The following is a 19,321-nucleotide window of genomic DNA, read 5'->3' on the forward strand; positions in this document are numbered from 1 at the left end:
TGGTGTTTCGTACATGTATACATAAAGGTTGGGTTCAATAATCGGAGTTTGTTTTATTTTACATATTACTACTTCTTTTTAAATATGTATGAAAAGTCGCGGCATATTTACATGCATTTCTTTTCGTTAATTGAAATTAATTTCTTGTGAGATATTTTACATATTTTGTACTTCAGATATTTGTTTGTATGTTGTCGTTGTGTATGTCATGGAATTGAATATTATACTTGTTTTTGTACCTTGCGAATTTGTTAAAAGACGTGTGACTCCATTTTTTAATTGTTATACAATGCAATAAAAAACAAGCCCCATGCCCAAAGTGACGCATATGCGAATTTTCCCGGTTTCTAAACTCTATGACAAAACAAACACCAAACTAATGCGATAATCATCATCTTATCATCAGTCAAATTTTGCCAGTTTTCTTAATCTCGACGGCCGTGGCGTCTTGTTTGATGTAGTACAAGCGATTTCGCCATTCGACTTGTGTGCCTCCCATGGCATTGATCCAGATGGGCAGGGCCATGGCCTCGCGTGCGAACCAGGATACTATCCACGTCGCAATGTCTTTGGGTCCCGATATTTGTTTCGGGAGCGCGAAGTATGGTGTCGGCGACGATTTTTTGGTTCCCGGTTGAGAGGTGCCGGGTGGGTGGGCTATTTCGACATTGCCTTGGCGATGTAGGTTTGAGTATATCCAGAAATCACCAAGCGCCCACAATAACACGTGGACGGCGAAGAACACATTCCAGTTTATGCCGACGAGGAGTCTGAACGCTGTAGCACCCACGATGCCGCAGAGAAAGCACTCTGTCAATGGCTCGACAAGCGTCGCAGCCAGGACAATGTGCTTGCGTACGCGCAGCCAGCGCATACGGCGGAAGAAGTAGTCCTCGAACGAGGTATTCCCGACGGGTTGTATAGCTGCGTCGCAATTCATCGCATGGCGCCCGCCCGCCTGCCATAGACCGTCACCAATCTGCTGGTCCTCGGCAATAAATTTGGCGAACGATCTGATTCCAAGGGGAACGACTTTGTTGAGTTGGGAGCGGCGGAATAAGTTAGATTTGCCCATTACACACGGCGCGACGGCGACAGTGTTGATTGCGACGTAGAACTTTGCGTGTGCCGTCGAGAGGAACATTTCATCCAGGCGAGAGCCCCAGTGGCCCGAGATATCCACGACTAAGGGCAGGTGGTGCACGAGTTGGACGCGCGGGTCGGCTTCGAAGGTGTCGACTGCCCGACCGAGCGCACCTGGTGTGACCCAGCAGTTTGAGTCGAGGACCCAGAGAATATCGTGCTGCGCGACATCGTACGCGCGAATGAGGTTGTTCACTTTAGGATTCACGCCGAATTGCTCGGCACCAATGAAGAGCTGTGAATGGATGTGTGGGTACCGCGCCATGACCCTGCGCACGATTGGGATGACCGGGTCAGCGGGGTCGTCGACGCAGAGGAGGATTTCAAACTTGGGATAATCCTGCTCAAATGCTGAGGAGATGCATGCTTCGAATTCGGGATCAATACCTTTGAGCGGGCGGAGGATAGAGACGCCCGGTGCGTTTGATCCGCGACGGCTCGATTTCGAGGTATAGTATTGTGTAAATTTAGTTCGTCTGTGACTGTGTTAGCGTCGAGGTGGAAGTAATTCGAGCATTGAGTCGTACAGTTGGTAATAGCCTATGGAGCATACTAACCATACAATGCAGTACCAGCCCGCAAAGACGACCGGAAGTATCTTGACGAGCGCCGTCGCGCAAGAGTGTACCAATTTGAGAATCATATTGTTTCTGCCCGCGACAATTGGCCTTCGCGTTGAGAACAAAATTAGATGCAAGTTCGTCTATATTAGTGACTCCATTTATTTGCACCGTGCAATAGTCAGATGTATGCCTATTTTAAGTCACAGTCAGCCGAGAGCAAAGCCACGTCCGTTCCGTATGTTTGTAATATTTTAAGACGCCGAACGAGCCGCAAAACCAGTAGTGCTCTAACAACAATCGAATCGGCAAAGAGAATAATGAGAAAACAGGACGCGTGCTAAAAATATTCCGGGACAAGCTGCGAAGGTGTTGCCGTGGTGCTGGTGTGTAGGCGGCTTTTGAATGCGATGTAAACTTTGGACAGGAACCCGTCAGAACAGGCTTTCACGTGATTTTGTACGCCTGGAGAACGCGAATTACGCCTCGAGGAAAATTTAGTTGTACGGGATGTTGGGATACGGACGGAGGTTGCGACGCCCTGCAGAGACGCTAACGTCGGCAGAACAGCCTCGGACACACGTGTAGTCGCGCACAAACCACGCGTTTGAGAGGTATCTCAACTCCAAACACAATCCAAGTCCAATCTTAAAGGCATAGAGCTGGTCGGAATGAATTCACCGCAGTATTATATTGCATTTGTTAAATCCTTCCGCGATATCGAAGCTGTATAGAGGATGGATTTGCAAGCATGATATTTGTATCCTGTACGTTACCCGATATGCGGCATATATGAATTTTAAGTACCCACTCCAAGACAACAAATAGTAAGAGGTAATTATACATAGTATCCGGATATTCCGGATATAGACAATATGCTTGATAGCCCTGTTCCACATCACGTCTGCGAAACTGTCCTCCGGCATATCCAAGTTAGTATATGAAATATATATTTTGGATGAGTATTAACGAGCCTCGTTGTTTATTCTGTGCTTGCCGATTACAGCTAGAGCATAGACCTGTCATAGCGATAATTGATGCAATGGAGAAGCTGACGACGGAATGTCGAATACCCTCCTGAAGACGTAGTGTTCATTCTGATTAGTGCTCGCAATGTCCGAGCGAAGATTACTAACACTTGGACGCATTTATGGAGGAGTCTATTGAAGTTTCCAAGTCAGTTTATCATCAATGTTTAAGGCACACTTGGATATTTGGGATTATAAGAATGATTTGGTCAAATAATATTCATTTGGATAATAATTCATCAGAGATATAAGCCCAACAATAGTCCCCCTGGTAAAGTTAAGGTTCCTACAGCAAGTCACGTATATTGCGTAGTGACACATGTGGACACATCGGCCCGATGAGTCAAGACCACGTAGGAACTTTTTTTTTTGATTCGAATATAGTCAAGGACCCCGACGACTCTCTTATTTCAGTACTTTGCTTTAGTCGGCTGTTAATAACCTTTACGTGAGCGTGAGTTACGTGAGACGTTCGGTTCATAATCGGGTAACCTAGCTGGTGTTGGTCCACTGGTAGGGGTGCATGATATCGCGCTTGATCACATTGTATTCATTCCCTCGTGCTAGCATTACAGTCTCAAACGCGGAAGCGGTATCAAGATTTAGGAGGAAGCTCAGTCAGTTTTGTACAAGTCGGGGACGGAGATCATCCGGAGTTTTAGCTGTCAAGGACACGAACGACACTCGCAGGCGATTTTCCACGTCGGGAAAAACGTTGTTTAGAATGTCGTCATCTGCAGACAATAAAGTCAGACAGCCGGAATGGCATGTACCGGAGGGCAGGCCATCTGAATTGAAGTTGTTTAACACGCTTACGAAAACGAAGGTGAGCCTGAGGGGATTGGTGTGCAGGATAGGTCGTGCTAACAATGGAAGACTCCGTTTATACCGATCAGCCAACGGCGGGTGACCTGGTACTGCTGCGGACCGACAGTCTACGATGCGGGACATATGGGCCATGCTAGGTGCGCAAATGTTTTTAGAGGGAAGTCGTTGGCAGAGTGTGCTGATGATCTAGTACAGAAACTACGTGTCTACTGATATTTCGCGACGAATCTTGCGAGATTACTTTGGATTCGACGTTTTTTTTGTTCAGAACGTGACAGATATCGACGACAAGGTTTGTGTTATTTACCACTTCTTCAGACTGCGCTAACAAATTTAGATCATCATCCGCGCAAGGCAGAATTACCTCTACGAACGCTACGTTGAGCAGAATCCTACGCTCACGCAATCCGTTCTCGACAAAATCACTGCGTCTTGGAAATTCTACGCGGAAAATAACCTCCCTGCGGCGCCCACATCGTCCCCAGCTGCCTTTGCAGAGTGGACATCCACGGTCGATGTTCCCACTGAAGCAAAAGAAAACCCGAAATTCAGCATGCATTTCTCCGCTTTGAAAGCCGCTTACGGTGCAATGTCTTCTATTGTCGTAAATCCGGAGAGATCCTCCAAAGAAGTGCTCGAGGCCGCTAAAGACGTGTTGATCCTGTTACTGGACAAAGAAGAGGGTGCGAGTGTGCGCGACCCGGCAATATTCAGGGACTTGCCGGCGTACTGGGAGCAGCGTTTCAACGAGGACATGCGTGCTCTGAATGTGTTGCCGCCGACAGTGGTTACGCGCGTATCGGAATACGTTCCGCAGATTGTTGCGTTTGTAGCGCGGATGGTGGACAACGGGTACGCTTATGAAGCGCAGGGGAGTGTGTATTTTGACACGGCGGCGTTTGAGGCTGAAGGAAAACATGTGTATGCGAAACTACAGCCATGGAGTCGCGGCAAAACAGACTTGATTGATGAGGGCGAGGGAAGTCTGTCCATCAAGACTACAGCTGACGGCAAGAAATCGTCGTTTGATTTCGCACTGTGGAAAGCGAGTAAGCCTGGTGAACCTGAGTGGGAGTCACCATGGGGTAAAGGCAGGCCTGGATGGCATATCGAATGCTCGGTCATGGCTAGCGAAACGATAGGTAGCCAAATGGACATTCATAGCGGGGGCATCGATCTCGCGTTCCCGCACCACGACAATGAACTAGCACAGTCTGAAGCGTACCACGAGTGCAATCAATGGGTCAATTATTTCCTCCACCCTGGCCATTTACACATCGAGGGCTTGAAAATGAGCAAGAGCTTGAAAAACTTCATCACAATAGGCGACGCACTCGAAAAATATTCCGCGCGACAGGTTCGTCTCGCATTCGCGCTCACGCAGTGGAATAACTCACTCGATTTCAAAGAGGGTTTGATTAAAGAAGTCAAAACGTTTGAGACTACGTTAAATAATTTCTTCGCGGTCGTGCGGGCGTTGATTTCCGATGAAGCGGTGGAGGTCAAGAAAGGCTTGCATGTGCCACAGCGCTTCGGCCAGCTCGAACGACAACTTTTCAAAGACATCGAAAGTGCGCAAACTGACGTGCATGCCGCATTGTGCGACAACTTGTCCACACCCCAGGCACTGCAGACCATAAGTTCGCTCGTGGCAAAAGCAAACGTGTATATCTCGGTGACCAAAGCGGGAGCAAGTATCCCGGCCCTGACAGAAGTTGCGCGATGGATAACCCGGATTCTGTCGATCTTTGGTTTGGACGGGCAGGAAGACGCGATTGGGTGGTCGTCTGGGTCGACGGAGAATGCGAACGGAGTGTCGGCGCAAGACATCGCGACGCCGTACTTGAAAGCGCTGTCTACCTACCGCGATGAAATTAGAAGTAAGGCAATCGCCAAGGCGCCATATTCTGAGTTCTTGCAAGCGAGCGACCGTGTTCGTGACGAAGACCTACTCGAATTAGGCGTGTCCCTAGATGACCGTGAAGGGTCACAAGGCGCACTAATCAAATTCGTCGACAAAGCCGAGCTGCTCGCACAAAAAGCTGACAAGGAAGTGAAAGAAAAAGCGAAGGCTGAACGGAAGCAAAAGGCCAAACAGGAAGAAGAACGGAAATTGCGTGAACGGCTCGTGAAAGGAACGCTGGATCCAGCGAAGATGTTTGGTAACTCCGAGGAGTTTAGTGCGTGGGATGACAATGGAGTGCCGACGCATGATAAGAATGGCGCTGAACTCGCCAAAAGTCGGAGGAAGAAATTACAGAAAGAGTATGATGCGCAGCAGAAACTGCATGCGGAATATTTAAAATGGAAAGACGAGACCGGGCAAGAGCTGTAATTTAGACCGTGCATCTGTTATACTTAAATATAGACGGTTGATGGCATTAACTGCTTTATTAATACAGAATTGTAGTGCCACATTTCAAGTCATAAACAAAGTTCATCAACAACAAGAAAACATGAAGACAAAGCACAATCCCTTTCGCCATTACAAAAACAACAACATAATACCCAAGGCCATATTGACATAAAAAACAGCGATTAAAACGATATAGCAAATATCCATTTTAAATACACACACAGTTCACAATTGCACCATAACGCAGAGATTATCCACTCATAACAACATCCTGGTCTTGATCAAACTCCTGACGCTCGTACATAATGTCCGGTTCAGCGGCAGACTTGCTGTACGGACCTTCACCAGCACTCTCATCCTCCATCTTGACGTCTTCCATGGACTCAGATGCACCGGGCTGTCGTCGGCCCATCCGATCGCACCAACCTTCAGCTCTGTCGAGTGTATCACCCACAACGTGCATGACACCACCGAGCATTTGCAAAGCCTCTGACGCAAGGACAATGACGCGGTTCGCGTGTTCGCGATCGGACGATTCATCCTGTCTGTCTGCTGTATTCCTCCGACTGTCAGGTAGCGCCGATGACGCCTGGGCCCAGCGCGACGGCAGAATGAGCAGATATCCACGAACATGCGATCGGGCAGGTTCGGGCAGCGCAGCACCAGCATATGTTGACACTACACCAACGACTTTCTTGATTGTTGCTACAATATCGGCCTTTGTAGCCGCTACTTTGGCAAGTAATTGTGATCGTCTCTGCTGTTGTTGTGAAGCTGAAGCGTTCGATGACACGTCAGTCGAATGGGTGAGAGGAAGTGTTTGCTGGGACCGCTGCTGCTGCTCCTCGAGGAGAGCTTGCAGCGTGTCGACAGCTTTCGTGAGATGTGAATTCGCGTATTTGAGCCACTGCAGACAATATCGCAAGCTCTTGAGCGACTCGTCCGACATGGCGACTGTAAGCCCGGACGCGTTGGTGATGACAGTGTGCCACCGCGACGACGACGGGGACTGCGTGACATCGACCTGAGTCCGCGGCGATAGAGGCGCCTGTTTCTCGATATCCGACGAGGTAGACTTTCGTTCAAGCCGATCAAGTTGCCGTAGGGCGAACCCTTCCAGTGGTTCGAACCTTCTTACGACAGGCCGCGCGACAGACTCGACCATCTCAGCACCATACTTGAAGCCACGGGAATAGGATTTTCCAGACTCGTAAGCCTTGACAGCGGAGGAAACAAGAGTGTAATTCGACATGCGGTTGAATAGCTCACTTTGTGGTTGGGAACGGTGTTCGGACTCGGAGGATGGTTGCGGTTTCTGCTCGGGAGTAGATTGTTTGTCGGTTGCGTATTCTAATGAGCACGTTAGCAGAGAAAACGCGAAGAGAAGTTGTCGGAAGGCAGTGACCCGTATGCACTACCACACAAGCCGAGGGTATCAAAGAGAAAAAGAGGTCGCTGTACGCGAAAGAGAAGACAAAACGAGCTAGTATTTCGGCTTTGGCGGCGGTGAAGTAGCAGCGTGACACAGGGTCCATGTGAAAGAGAGACACACTTCTACCCGGTTGTGCTATGGGTAGCGTCGCCACGGCATATACTATTGACATAGATCGACCACTCCCATACTTGAATATACACTATTTGCAAGCAGCAAATGAAGTTAAACAAAAGCGTAGGTGCTGGTTGGAAAGCTGTCGGCATATACGCCATGGTCGCGCTGAGGGACCCCAAAAGTTGCACGTGAAACGCCGCCGCTATACACCGCCAAAAACATGATATAAGCGCATAGCGGCCGCAATTCTTGACAGCCACGAAAGCTCTTAGGTGCGACATATTGATATATGATGTTCTAGACTCCTCCTCTTATCTTTTGGCTGCTTGTGCAGGATGCTGCATTATGATACTGCGATACGAAATGTGACAGCGATACATACCACAGCGAAGATCCTCGAGAGCCTCTGCAGCGAGACGCACGTCGGGGTCGTCGATGGACAAGCCGGAGGTGAAGGACATTGTCTCGTCATCGTCGGCGGAAGAAGTGTATGCAGTTGTGTTAGAGGAGTATGCGGACAGCGGTGTGTTAGAGTCTGCGTCGTAGTAGGGGACTTGAGGATGCGCTTCAAGCGGGACGTTTTCGGGCAGACAGAGGGCGTGGATGGACAATCTGCCGTCTGGCAGCAAGCGCGGTGTGTCTGCTGCCATTGTCGAAGATGCTGGTGCTGGTCTTGTGGAGTAGTTGTTGTGGTGGTGATGGAGACAGGCAGCACCCTGAGCAAGAGGACGAAACGATCCTACGTGAGAGGGCCCGCCATAATACATTTTGAGCTGCGACCCTTCGTGAACGTGCGAAAGACGGATCTGTTCTGGGCCCTGCCGACGGAGCGCGCCCGCGTGCCAGGTCATCTGCCCGCACAAAAATGGCAACGATACTGAGAGAAAGCGTGAGGAGCCGCGCAGTGGCCCGGATACCAGTCTCCAAAACAAGGCCTGACGTGTGCTCGTGCTGCTCGTGCTCGCGACGATTTCGGTGTGTTCCGCGTCTGCGGCCCAACAAATCCAGTCGATTTCGTCACAGCGACGACCACGATTTGACGAACAACGGCCGTTGTCATTCTCCAATTCTGCCTCGGCACACTCCATCTGCTTTCTGTACTACTCTCACGCTACCGACCACGGAACCGACCGAGGCTCCTGCACTTTGCTTTTGGTGCTACGCAGCGGACCCTCGGTGTTTCGCTGGCCGACTCCGTGCCATTAACGTTGCCACGATTATGGCGCATCCGCGTTATGTTTGCTGCTCTAGATCACGTGTCAGCCTCATCGAGTGTAACGCGCTACTTGAAAATGCTCTGTATGATACCAGCAAGCAGAATAATAGTACAGCACAAAGCAACAATTCACGTCGCGACTCGCAGTCGCAATTGCACTACTCTACATGCCGCCAGTCGCTGCACTGCGGACAGCGCTCTCTGCTGTCCAGAAGCGCTTCCCTTCGCTGGGCAGCCTCCGCGCTCGCGCTGCTCTCGCCCTCGCGTCCACTGATCCCCTCTACCCCACAAAAGTCGCCAGTAGGTCTTATTATCAAATGTATAGGTGCATGGCCTAGTTGCTGAGTATTCATTGGACAGTCATTCCATTAGATATGGACCGGACGGCGACGAAGCGGGTGCTGGACTCGCTATTGTTGCTCGAAATGCCCTTGTCTTATTCGAAACTAGCAGCAAACGAGCTCGAATGGCACGGTACGGTCAAGGCGCGGACACTAGGAAAAGACTCTCGAGTACAGTACGTCGTCAATTATTCGTCTCACATTTCTCCCATACGGTCGTCGAATAATAACACTAACAATTCTTAGGGGCGCCCAGCAATTAACGGAAACAGTCACAAACTTCATACAGATGTTTGGCGTCCCGTCGTCATTCTTACTGAAACATAACATCACATTTCTAGAAAGTGTGCGCACTCCGGAATCGCATGAAGACATATACGAATCCTGCCATCTCCATTTATACATATCAGACAGCATACCGTCGTTGACAGAGCGATTACCAGAGACAATAATCCCCATTCAACGTATTCTCGATCTACCATCGATACCAACTGAAAGTCAAAATATTTCAAACTCAGCAATCGTGATTTCGACGAAAGCCGCGGAATCTTTGTTACTTTCTGACGACGAGTGGGCGCAAAAGTCGAATTTAACAACACTCGCAAAAATCCTTACCGACCGCGACACTTTATTTCGCAATCTCGTCAAGACAGTCATAAAGACCTGCGAAGACTATGTCCGCGCGTCAAAATCGTACGTCGACACCAGTCTTCGAACACCAGCAGAGGGCGACGACGTCCGCGACATTGTTGCCGCCCGCAAAAACTGGGCCCAGGCAGCCCACACCGAGCTTCGGGACGTGCTAGTCCCGGGGCTGGAATCTTTCGCCAAGGAGTCGACGTGGTGGAAACTATACTGGGTCGTAGACGATTTGAAAGAAGACATCGGCGAGCGCACGGTCCTGAAGAATTTCCTACCAACAGCAGAGCGAGCCTTAGTCTTTGTTCTCGGTAGACTGAGTACAGCACCCACGGTGCGGTCGACCGTGTCGCTATCCACATCCATATTCCAGACGTCTGCTATTCAAGAAAAGATCGACAAGATCGGGACAAGTATTGCCGAAGCGAAACGAGAGGTGAAGGATGGCTTGTTGACAACATTACATGCTGACGCGCAACGACTTATTGTTTCAACGTTTCTATTGACACAACTACCTGTGGCTTTGCTTGCTACCGCGGGGTGGTACTGGTTCGGGTATACAGGGTATTCGATGTCAGGACTCGCGCTGTTTGCATTAGTTTTGGGCTTCAAAAGAGTGCAATCGAAATGGGACGCCCTCGTCTCTGCATTCCAACGAGAAGTGCATGATGCTGCGAGAGCGGCGATAGACGCTGCTGAGGTCGAGATTTACGATGCATGGGAAGTAAAAGTCGCAGATATGGAGAGCAGGATCGCGGGGCAGCAGGAGGTTGTGGATGCCTTGAAGAGGAATATAGAGTAGTACAAATGACGTGAACTGCCAGAGAAGTAGCATAAAAGTTGGCGTAATTTCTTGTATCTAAGCAAATCATTAGATTAATTATTTTCCTATATCTCGTCTTTAGTAAGATAATTCAATTAAAACACATCTAGAACGTTCGGAATGCTGTATATAACCGTCATGCCTAACCATCATCTTGCAATACTTATACTATTTACAACTGTTCTCTCTCCACTCCCCCAAATCTATGCCGCACTAGACTAATCTCTGGCATGCCTCAACAACCAGATATTCGTCCCCAAACAAACCACCATAATAAAAATACCCCAGCCAGCTAGTGCCAAACTAGCGTATTTGATTATGTATCCCTCGCCATCAAGGTCCCTCACTATCTCCCTATCCCCATCCCAGTCATCAAACTCCGGCGTCACAAGTCGGACTGCTTGTCGCAAACCAGTCTCACCAGACTCCAGCGTCTCGTCGTCGTCATTGACATCCGGGATTGGCAAGTGGTAAGGTGATCCTAACAGTTTGTATCCGAAAATGCCGGGTAGGATAAACGATATCGAGGTCGACCCCGTCGCGCCCACGAACGCGAGCACGGTTTCTAAAGACGAGACCGTGATAGCGACGACATACGAGAACACTATGATCACGCTCGTAAGCACCACAAACCTCCGCTTCGGAATCGACGTCTTTTGGACCCCTGACCGCACAGGCGATACGGTGGACTGCAAGATAAAGTGCGTGTAGATGTGGTCAAGAGACGCGCGGCATGGGTGACACTGCAACGGGTACGAAAATAGAACGAGAATCACAATCGCGGCGCGCCCAACGGCTGACGAAAACGAGCTCGCGTACATGCCGATGATGTTGCCGCCGACATTGTCGCCGTAGGACAGATAACCAGTGAACCCGACCAAGGTGTACAAAATAATGGCGGACCCGATCGACGAGAAGATAATAAACAGTACGTTCGTGGGACGGTTATCTTTTAACTCGTTCACGATCGAAAACATGTTTTGATGGCAAGTGAATCCGAAAATGACGATCGGCAGTGTCGAAAGTACGCCGGAGAGCGAGGACGGACCAATAGAAATTGTGCCGCGGTATGAGAGTGTATCGCCCACTAACCAGTGTCCGATTACCAAGACAGTCAAATACCCGATCGCGAGCAACGCAATCACGGAAGTATATTTCAAAGAATCCAGCCGTCGTAGAAAACATAGCGGAATTAACGCCGCCATGAAACACGAGATCCAGAATCTTCTGGAGACGAAAATCGTGTCCCCTACGTTTCCGTCCGCAAAGAAGAAATCAGCGATAACTTGCGGCATTAGGTCCCCAATAATAATGAGATAGGACACACCTACTCCAAAGCATTTAATCGCGATTGCAGTGTCGAACAGCGCGGCGAGAGACGGGTAGGTTTTTTGCGCGATAGCGAAGAATGAAGCAGTGCCGCGGTCTAGATACCGTGAGCAACGGTACTGCAAGAATAAGCCCGCGCCTGCTGTAAAGCCGGATACAAGTATTACAATAAATCCGAGAAACACGCCATCGTTCTTCAAAGCGTACGGCATTGCCAGAATACCCGCTCCTACATAATTTCATTCTTAGTACTATTTCTAGACGCCTTCTCGCCACTTCCCCCTCCCCGGCATAATTCCTTAACTAAACTCACCAAGGATAGTATTTGACAAATTTGCAACGCTAGATGTCATTCCAGCCGTTCCGACATGTAATTTGCCATGATTCGCCGTTGCCTCGTTCTCGAATTCGTCGTCCGAAATATGATTGATGTTGAAGTCCTCGTCTTCGTCATTTTCGACGTACTCGACCACAGCAATATTACTGTTCGGGGAGCGTCCGTGTGGGAGCATTATTGTAGAATCCATCGCCATGATCTTTGAGTTGGTGGGATCTGTCGAACGTAAAAATGCAGCTTAGATTGTTGACTAACAGATAGTACGACGATCACCGGAAGCGTAAAAACAGAATATATCCCGCCCTCCAGCTGGTCCAACGTATAAGATCTCAGACGCACGTATCCGGCACAACAGTTACCGAATATGTCGCAGAAGGAGTTGTACCATATATCCTTCGAATGGACTTTGCAAACCTCCTGTGTATTAATATCTTATTTCTACTTGTTTCCGCTGAACACACCAAGGTTTAATAATTCTCTGCTATCTCCTGGCCCGGCGACATAAATTCCGTGTCACCCAGACGGTCGCATGACCGGTACTAACCCCGCGTGATTTGTTGAATGCACCTTGTGACTATTACGAACCATTTTGCTCAGGACGGTTCTTGTCGTGTGATCGCGTTCGTGACCGCTGGTTAGAATACTGTCATGAACGCCCAATCGAGAGTTGTCCCCTACTTAGGAGATGGCAACAGGCTTGCGCAAGATTGATCGGAGATCAGCGCGCACGCATGTGAAAAACGCAATTATCTATATTATCTAATCTAAACGATTCAATACACATCTAACTCTCACAAAGAAACAAATCCCTAACAAAAACTCTCGTGTGCAACGAAGAACAATAACTAATATTAATTAACAAATAATATATAAAACAAATTAAGACCCCGAAAATTTACCTGTACAACATGCAGACTCTAGCAAACATAATCAAATTCACTTTTTTCATATCCGAAATGCGTTATTAAATAACATCAAACAAACGATGCCACATAAATTATTATTAATGCAGAGGGGCATACCACCTTAATATTCATTAAAAGTCAATCAAAGCAACTCATAAAAAAGCATTATTATATAATTTTACTTCACAAACTGCGCTGCTGCAGCCAACCCATCCGCCATTGCGCCTGCCTGCGAAGTTGGCTGTGCGGCGCGACCGGAAACGATCGGGCTCAGGAACGGGTGTAGCAAAAGTTCCTGTGCTGTAGGCCGTTTCTCGTGGTCAAGTTCGAATGTGCGTGTTAAGAACTCATTTGCCTCGATTGTCGATTCTTTGGGAATCTCAGGTGAGCAAAGCGTGCCGATTTTGAAGAGTGCTTGCATCTGCGAAAATTCGGGGAACGGATGAGTACCAGTGAACATCTCGACGATGAGACAGCCTAATGACCATATATCTGCTTTCCGCGTATACGAAGTCTGCTTGACAACTTCTGGTGCCATCCAGTATACTGAACCTTGTAGAGATGGACGGTGATGCTGATTGTTCGAAAGCAATCCAGCCTCCACACGCTTAGAGATACCAAAGTCAGAAATTTTGATCTTGCCTTTGTTGTCAACCAAGACGTTCGCGCCCTTGATATCTCGGTGAATAATATCCTTGTCGTGAAGGTAACTCAACCCGCACAAAATCTGTCGCACAAATGTGCGAATGAGAGGCTCCTCGAACGGCCCGTAGTTATTCAACAAAGCCGCAACAGATCCACCAGGGACGTACTCCAAGAAAATATTAAGATACTGCCCATCAGAGTTTGATCCAAGATACTGCACAATGTTCTCGTGATGCAAGTCTCGAAGTAACTGGATCTCGCGCTGCAGAGCGTCAATCATAGACTTCTTCCTAGCCGGATCGCCTTGCTTATCATTCTTGGTCATCTCGACCTGCTTAACAGCCATGAGCTCGCCAGTCAGTGCATTCAAACCGAGTAGGACGCTGCCGAAAGAGCCGGATCCAATTAACGCGCCTTTGATCCATCGCGTAGGGCCGCCGTCGATTTCATGAGCATCATATTCTGCATCCGACATCTCCTCCGGTATGTCCTCGACATTGTCAACTTCGATGTAAGAGTTATTATCTGAAAGCGCGCTGCTGATAGTCTCCGCGCGAGAAAAGACCGAGAATGGACGACTGGTTGATGAAGAACTGACCTGTCGTGCATACAGATCCTCCTCATCAACTGGCGGCCCTTCGATAGGAGACCGCCGGATATCAGAGTCATCGTCTGCAAGGATTGAAGATGCCCCGCTGTTTGTACTCCGATGGGCGCCTATCCGCCTAAATGTTGATGATGTTCTTGATGGTGGCGATGAAGTTAGTAAAGCGGATTTGCGACTGCTTCCACCGGTGTTCTGCTGTTGAACAGGCTGTTGGACGGTCCCGGCATTCAGCCACGTCTCACCGACAGTCGGAACGGGCGGTAACGACTCGCGGTTCGAGCTAGCATATGAGGCAGTAGTAGCAACAGATATCCGCTTCGACATTCCCGAAATCCGTTTCGAACGCCGCATAGAATTCCGCACCGTCTGCTCCAGCACCCTGTTCTCGTGACCTGGAAAGTACTCTGCGAGATTGGATGAGATAAGCTCACTCGGCGGTCGCTGACCAAAGAAATTTCGCATGGTTTTCCTACTCGAGCTATCCGAACTTTCGTCAGCGTGGTTTCGTCGAGGTGGCGGTGGAAGTTGCGGTGTTGGTTGGTTGCCTACTAAAGAGCCACGCAAGTTCGATATCCGGTCATCGGTGCTTTCGATGTAGGTTCCCGGCCGCTGCGGCACCTCTCTAGCCAGCTGCTCTCGCGCAATCTGGATTGACTTCTGATACTCGTCAGTGGACGGAACCTGCCCAGCGCGCACTAATATTAACCGTTCTCGTTCTAGTCGTTCGGCAGTGTGGCAAATAGCTACGAGTTCCATATCCTCAACATTGCGCGCCGAACCTGTGTCTGTCGTCACATAGACCGTCCAGTTACTGGCCTGATCCTTCGATCCGAACTTGCGGATTCCCTTTTTTATGATTGACTCGGCGTTGAAGCACCCGTTAATGTCGACGGTTTTAGTGTGGCCTTGCTGAAATATGAACTTGACCACGTTCTGTTTCAGGGGCTCGGATGGCTGTGCGGTTGGAGCGATCGAGGTCTGTGAGACTGAGCGCGAGGTGGGATTTGAAGAGGTTGCGCTAGGTCCGTGTTTTGACTGCGAAGTTGTAGGTTGTGATGATGATGGCGGAAATGCCGGCGACTGTGCATGCCGAGCACCATGATTGTACGACGGATCGAATGGGGATTCTGGTCGGGGATTAGAGAGGCTAGGGGAGACTGCAGACGACTGAGAAGCAAACGGCGAGATTGACGATTGATCCTGCTGCGCGAGTGGAGACTTGTTCTTGCGAACTGTCGCGTAGCATTTGTTTCGTAGCGCCTTGATGGCCACAAACAGTCGTACTCTGTCGCCGACTTTGGTGATTCCTAGCTCTTTGACAACGTTCTGATCGACTTCCAAAAGAGCTTCGCCGTTGATATGGTTTTCTGGATATGGATTAAACGTTATGCAGGACAGATGGACTCCGACACGGACTTACCTTCAAACAATCGAATGTATTTGGCGCAGTTGACCGAACGCAACCACTCGGCGACCTTCGACTCATCCCAGTGCCTGTAGTCGGAGTGTTAGTTCTTGCGCCATTAACACAGGGCTGACGCGAGCGATATACCTTATCTCGTCTAGAAGACTGTTTGAGTCGGAGAACACGGACGACGTCGGGCTCAAGAGGTCGGTGGTGGAAGTAGCGGCCATGGCGGGCGGCGAGCGGAGAGGCGAGCCGACAAGTGGATGCGGTAACAATACGGCCATGCTCTCGCGCGCTCAGGAATGAGGACACGAAGACACTTCAACCGACTGGCAGGCTGATACGGAAGTGTCGCTCAGGCCAGGTGCGCAATGCACCCTGGGTCGTAGACAGAGCAGAAGAATCGTTAAGTCGAGGAACCGAAAGGACGAGATAAATTGATGTCACGATCACGAAGTCGCGATGAGCGGAGTATTTTCTTCGGCCGGGATGGCTGAGGCTAGCCCATGCCAGGCGGGGATTTGTGGAAGCAAACGCCTGAAACGGTCGTGAAACCACAAAGAAGGAGGGCCGCGTTTGTGCGCCAACAAGGCTTCACAGTCTACACCGTATCTGGCAGCCTATTTGCTTGTTTTGTCCTAGCGCAGGTGGGACCTGCGTCCCCGTGCCTGAGCGTGCCTGAGCCAGGGTTCCTCCGGGTAACTATGTCTGCCTTGTCTCTTTGCTGGCAAATTTTTGGCCTGCATTGGCAGCTCGCCAGCAGATTATTGACAGCTTGTTGACACAAAAGGCAAATTGCAGCAAAATAGTTAACAATAACGTCCATGCAACTAGCTGCCTTGAGGCGTCCATTAACTCGCCGCAGTTCTGCAGATTACAGAATAATCTCACAAAGTCCCGCTGGCGCGTACGCCGTGCTCTCCCCAAGTACCGCGTAGTCAATCAATAAATAATATCTGTATAACTTAGTTATACATAGTTCCACGCGATTCACCTTTCGGAACGGACCCGGGCCAAAAGGCGAGACCCAGTCAGGTCTTTTCGTGTACTGGGTTAGGTCGCCCATTAAGCGTACGCCACCAACGCCAGGCTGATATACAATGTACTCAATAATGTCTATCTCTATTATTTGACTCATGCGCTAGCCATATTCGCAAGGGATATATTTGGAACCGCTTCGGCCTAGTAAAATGACTCAATATCAAGTTCAGCAAGACACGAAGCATTCACCCGCACGAGTGGCATCGAATCAGCTCCGGTCGTTTACTCAGATCGTTTTGCCTGGAGAGTCCATACCGGCGGCTGCACGACATAACGAGGGCCACGAGTTCAACGAGACTAGCCCCATTGAGGAAAACTCAGAAGAGGAGTATCTACTACAGAATCACAGTGTCTCGGGACCGTCGGCGAGGCCCTTGGATTGGGATCAACTTGCCTTGCCCAAATGGCAGTCCTCTCTTTCGAAGCATGGCTCGAGGCATAAAAAATGGAAGCAGGTCGGGATTTTCTGGGAACAGTCTGATGACCAGTCGAAACAAGATATACACACATTTCAGGGACTGTCGGAGGACGAAAAAGACGATTACTCCCTGACCGAGGAACAATTACCAGACGAATGGCCCTTACCAATGGCAGATCAGTTGCCGGCTGTCGACTCACAGTCAGGCGTGTCAAGAGCCGTTCATCAGGTTTTTCAGACGAGCTCAAACAACGACTTCCAGGAACAACTAAGGGAAGAACCAAAAGCGAATATGAAGCCAGAGTGCAGTGAGAAGTCTAATTCAGAGTGCAACGAGGAATCTTCACTAGCGTACGAAGAGAAGTTACTATCAGAATTCAAAAAGACAAATGAGAAGTTGCGACTGGAGCGCAAGGAGAAGTTACAATTAGATGGCAACGAAAGTTCTCCTACGGAGTATATCAAGAAGTCGCAAGCAGCACAAGAAAAGAAGTCAACAGGCTACAATAAGAAATCACTTGCAAACTGCAAGAAGTCGTCACTATCCCCATTAGGATACAAGAAGTCGCATTCAAAACATAGAGTGAAGTCACAGTTAGAATTCAAGAAAAAGTCGCCTGTTAAATCCAAACAGCAGTCGCTACCAGTCCTTGGAGAGCAACCGCTGTGGGACGGCGATCTGAATATCACCAACCAGCGCAATGCACTGACTCCTGACGCGCACGACTTCGTGCCGGCAACGACCTACCGGCTTTCAGAAGCTGAGCAGTTTTATCTGGAGCGTGAACAAGCACTGAGTAGGGCACGCTGCGAAAACGACATCGGAACTGTCAAATTGAAGATCTGGAAAGGCTTGCTACCAGAAGATCCGCCTCGGCGGGAACTTAAGTTTCCGCAACTCGAACCTTCGCAGCTCACCGAGAAGAAGCTCAAACAGAGGGCCAAGTACGAGAGTTATGACGACAATCTTCTCCAGGCGGCTGAGCTCCCCGAAGATCTGACGATCGTATGCGGAAACCACTTTACGGTGTTGCGGCAAGCTCTTTATCTTGGATGGGGTTCCGACGAAAGTCAAAAATCGTTGGAAAAAGCAGCGGACTTATTCGCAAGTATCAGAAAATTAGAGTCTCGCAATGTGACGTATTTTGAGCAGAACGAAACGGCGAGGAAGTTTTTGACCATATTGGATCATCGGAGAAAGACATACCAGAAGAAACTAATTGAGCAGCGCAAAATGAGCAAGTTGGAGCAGCAGTTAGCGGCGTTCAACCACGCTATTGACATGCTAGATCAGGCGGACGCGATTATTAGTGCCAATGATATGTGCCTGAAGTATCAATTTCATCGACTAACGCTAGAGATGAAGGGAGAGATTGCGGAGAGAATATATGAGTGGAGAGAGAAACGCACACACATTTACAATAATTTGAAAGTGATTTGGAACTCCATAAAAGAAAATGCTACGGCCAAGCTAGTTAATCTTACTCTGACGGCAATGCTACCAAAGAAGCCAAAGAGCACTACAATCAGGAAGAAGCAACTGACTGTGCAACAATACGAAGCCACCCCTGCAGCAAGCACGCAATTAGTATCACCACAAGAGTTTTATCTTCAGCTTCACAAGTCGTTTGCGCAGCAGCGGAATATGTTGGAGGGTGAAATCATCGATCGCATGCAAGATGTAAACATACTTACCCACCAGGTACAGGATCTGAAAGATATCCAGTTACAAGAAAAATACGCCTTGCTATTACTAGAAGCCCAACGAGATCTTCGCGAAGTCGAGAGGTTGGCGGCGAATCTTGAACAGCAGGCGAGAGAAGCTGCGAAGAAAAAAACTGAAGATAGGCAAATGGGCACTTTGGAACAAGTGCAGAAAGTTGAGGCTGTTGGCAGTTACCATATGTCACCTATCCCAGTTAATCGCTATTACATGTTGATGTGAACACTATCTGTGCCTGCTACTGTGATGTATTCCCTCGTGTACAGTATTATTGCGCATAACGTAATAACTATAATAAATTCTGTTAACCTAGCTTTGTTAACCTTGCCAGCAGTGCAACTTCGCAGACAAATAAAGTATCCTGTTAAGGCAAGATTAGGCACCCCCATCGGGTTAGGGAGGGCAAAGGAAGCAAATCCGACCGA

At 49.0% G+C, this 19,321-nt stretch overlaps 7 protein-coding genes across 7 annotated transcripts; 3 read left to right on the forward strand and 4 right to left on the reverse strand.

Moving 5' to 3' along the window:
• Positions 1–148: 148 nt before the first annotated feature.
• Positions 149–2,113, reverse strand: V1508DRAFT_436196 (glycosyl transferase family 21-domain-containing protein). Its single transcript, XM_066942104.1, has 2 exons — positions 1,671–2,113; positions 149–1,619 (listed from the first exon to the last, which is right to left on the reverse strand). Exons 1-2 carry the CDS (start codon positions 1,784–1,786, stop codon positions 407–409), a joined length of 1,329 nt encoding a protein of 442 aa, XP_066798929.1. The 5' UTR covers positions 1,787–2,113; the 3' UTR covers positions 149–406.
• A 1,569-nt stretch (positions 2,114–3,682) lies between these two features.
• Positions 3,683–5,894, forward strand: V1508DRAFT_401321 (tRNA synthetases class I (C) catalytic domain-containing protein; the record flags this gene model as incomplete). Its single annotated transcript, XM_066938410.1, has 3 exons — positions 3,683–3,696; positions 3,755–3,851; positions 3,897–5,894. 3 exons carry the CDS (start codon positions 3,683–3,685, stop codon positions 5,892–5,894), a joined length of 2,109 nt encoding a protein of 702 aa, XP_066798930.1.
• Positions 5,895–5,901: 7 nt separating this feature from the next.
• On the reverse strand, positions 5,902–8,198 carry V1508DRAFT_407384 (transcription factor Opi1-domain-containing protein). The gene is made up of 2 exons (XM_066938858.1): positions 7,847–8,198; positions 5,902–7,265 (listed from the first exon to the last, which is right to left on the reverse strand). Exons 1-2 carry the CDS (start codon positions 8,112–8,114, stop codon positions 6,166–6,168), a joined length of 1,368 nt encoding a protein of 455 aa, XP_066798931.1. The 5' UTR covers positions 8,115–8,198; the 3' UTR covers positions 5,902–6,165.
• Positions 8,199–8,700: 502 nt separating this feature from the next.
• V1508DRAFT_1305 (uncharacterized protein) lies at positions 8,701–10,582 on the forward strand. Its single transcript, XM_066935958.1, has 3 exons — positions 8,701–8,980; positions 9,041–9,197; positions 9,268–10,582. Exons 1-3 carry the CDS (start codon positions 8,848–8,850, stop codon positions 10,460–10,462), a joined length of 1,485 nt encoding a protein of 494 aa, XP_066798932.1. The 5' UTR covers positions 8,701–8,847; the 3' UTR covers positions 10,463–10,582.
• Positions 10,532–12,607, reverse strand: V1508DRAFT_436200 (transmembrane amino acid transporter protein-domain-containing protein). The gene is made up of 2 exons (XM_066942105.1): positions 12,126–12,607; positions 10,532–12,041 (listed from the first exon to the last, which is right to left on the reverse strand). The coding sequence occupies exons 1-2, from the start codon at positions 12,343–12,345 to the stop codon at positions 10,702–10,704; spliced, it is 1,560 nt and encodes a 519-aa protein (XP_066798933.1). The 5' UTR covers positions 12,346–12,607; the 3' UTR covers positions 10,532–10,701.
• Positions 12,608–13,232: 625 nt separating this feature from the next.
• Positions 13,233–15,998, reverse strand: V1508DRAFT_429413 (kinase-like domain-containing protein; the record flags this gene model as incomplete). The annotated part of the gene is made up of 3 exons (XM_066941886.1): positions 13,233–15,673; positions 15,727–15,800; positions 15,859–15,998. 3 exons carry the CDS (start codon positions 15,996–15,998, stop codon positions 13,233–13,235), a joined length of 2,655 nt encoding a protein of 884 aa, XP_066798934.1.
• Positions 15,999–16,473: 475 nt separating this feature from the next.
• On the forward strand, positions 16,474–19,258 carry V1508DRAFT_407396 (uncharacterized protein). Its single transcript, XM_066938859.1, has one exon. The coding sequence runs from the start codon at positions 16,905–16,907 to the stop codon at positions 19,116–19,118; it is 2,214 nt and encodes a 737-aa protein (XP_066798935.1). The 5' UTR covers positions 16,474–16,904; the 3' UTR covers positions 19,119–19,258.
• The last annotated feature ends 63 nt before the right edge of the window (positions 19,259–19,321 follow it).

Source organism: Lipomyces doorenjongii, assembly GCF_038497915.1.
Source record: "Lipomyces doorenjongii strain NRRL Y-27504 unplaced genomic scaffold V1508scaffold_1, whole genome shotgun sequence".
Taxonomy (NCBI): Eukaryota; Fungi; Ascomycota; class Lipomycetes; order Lipomycetales; family Lipomycetaceae; genus Lipomyces; species Lipomyces doorenjongii.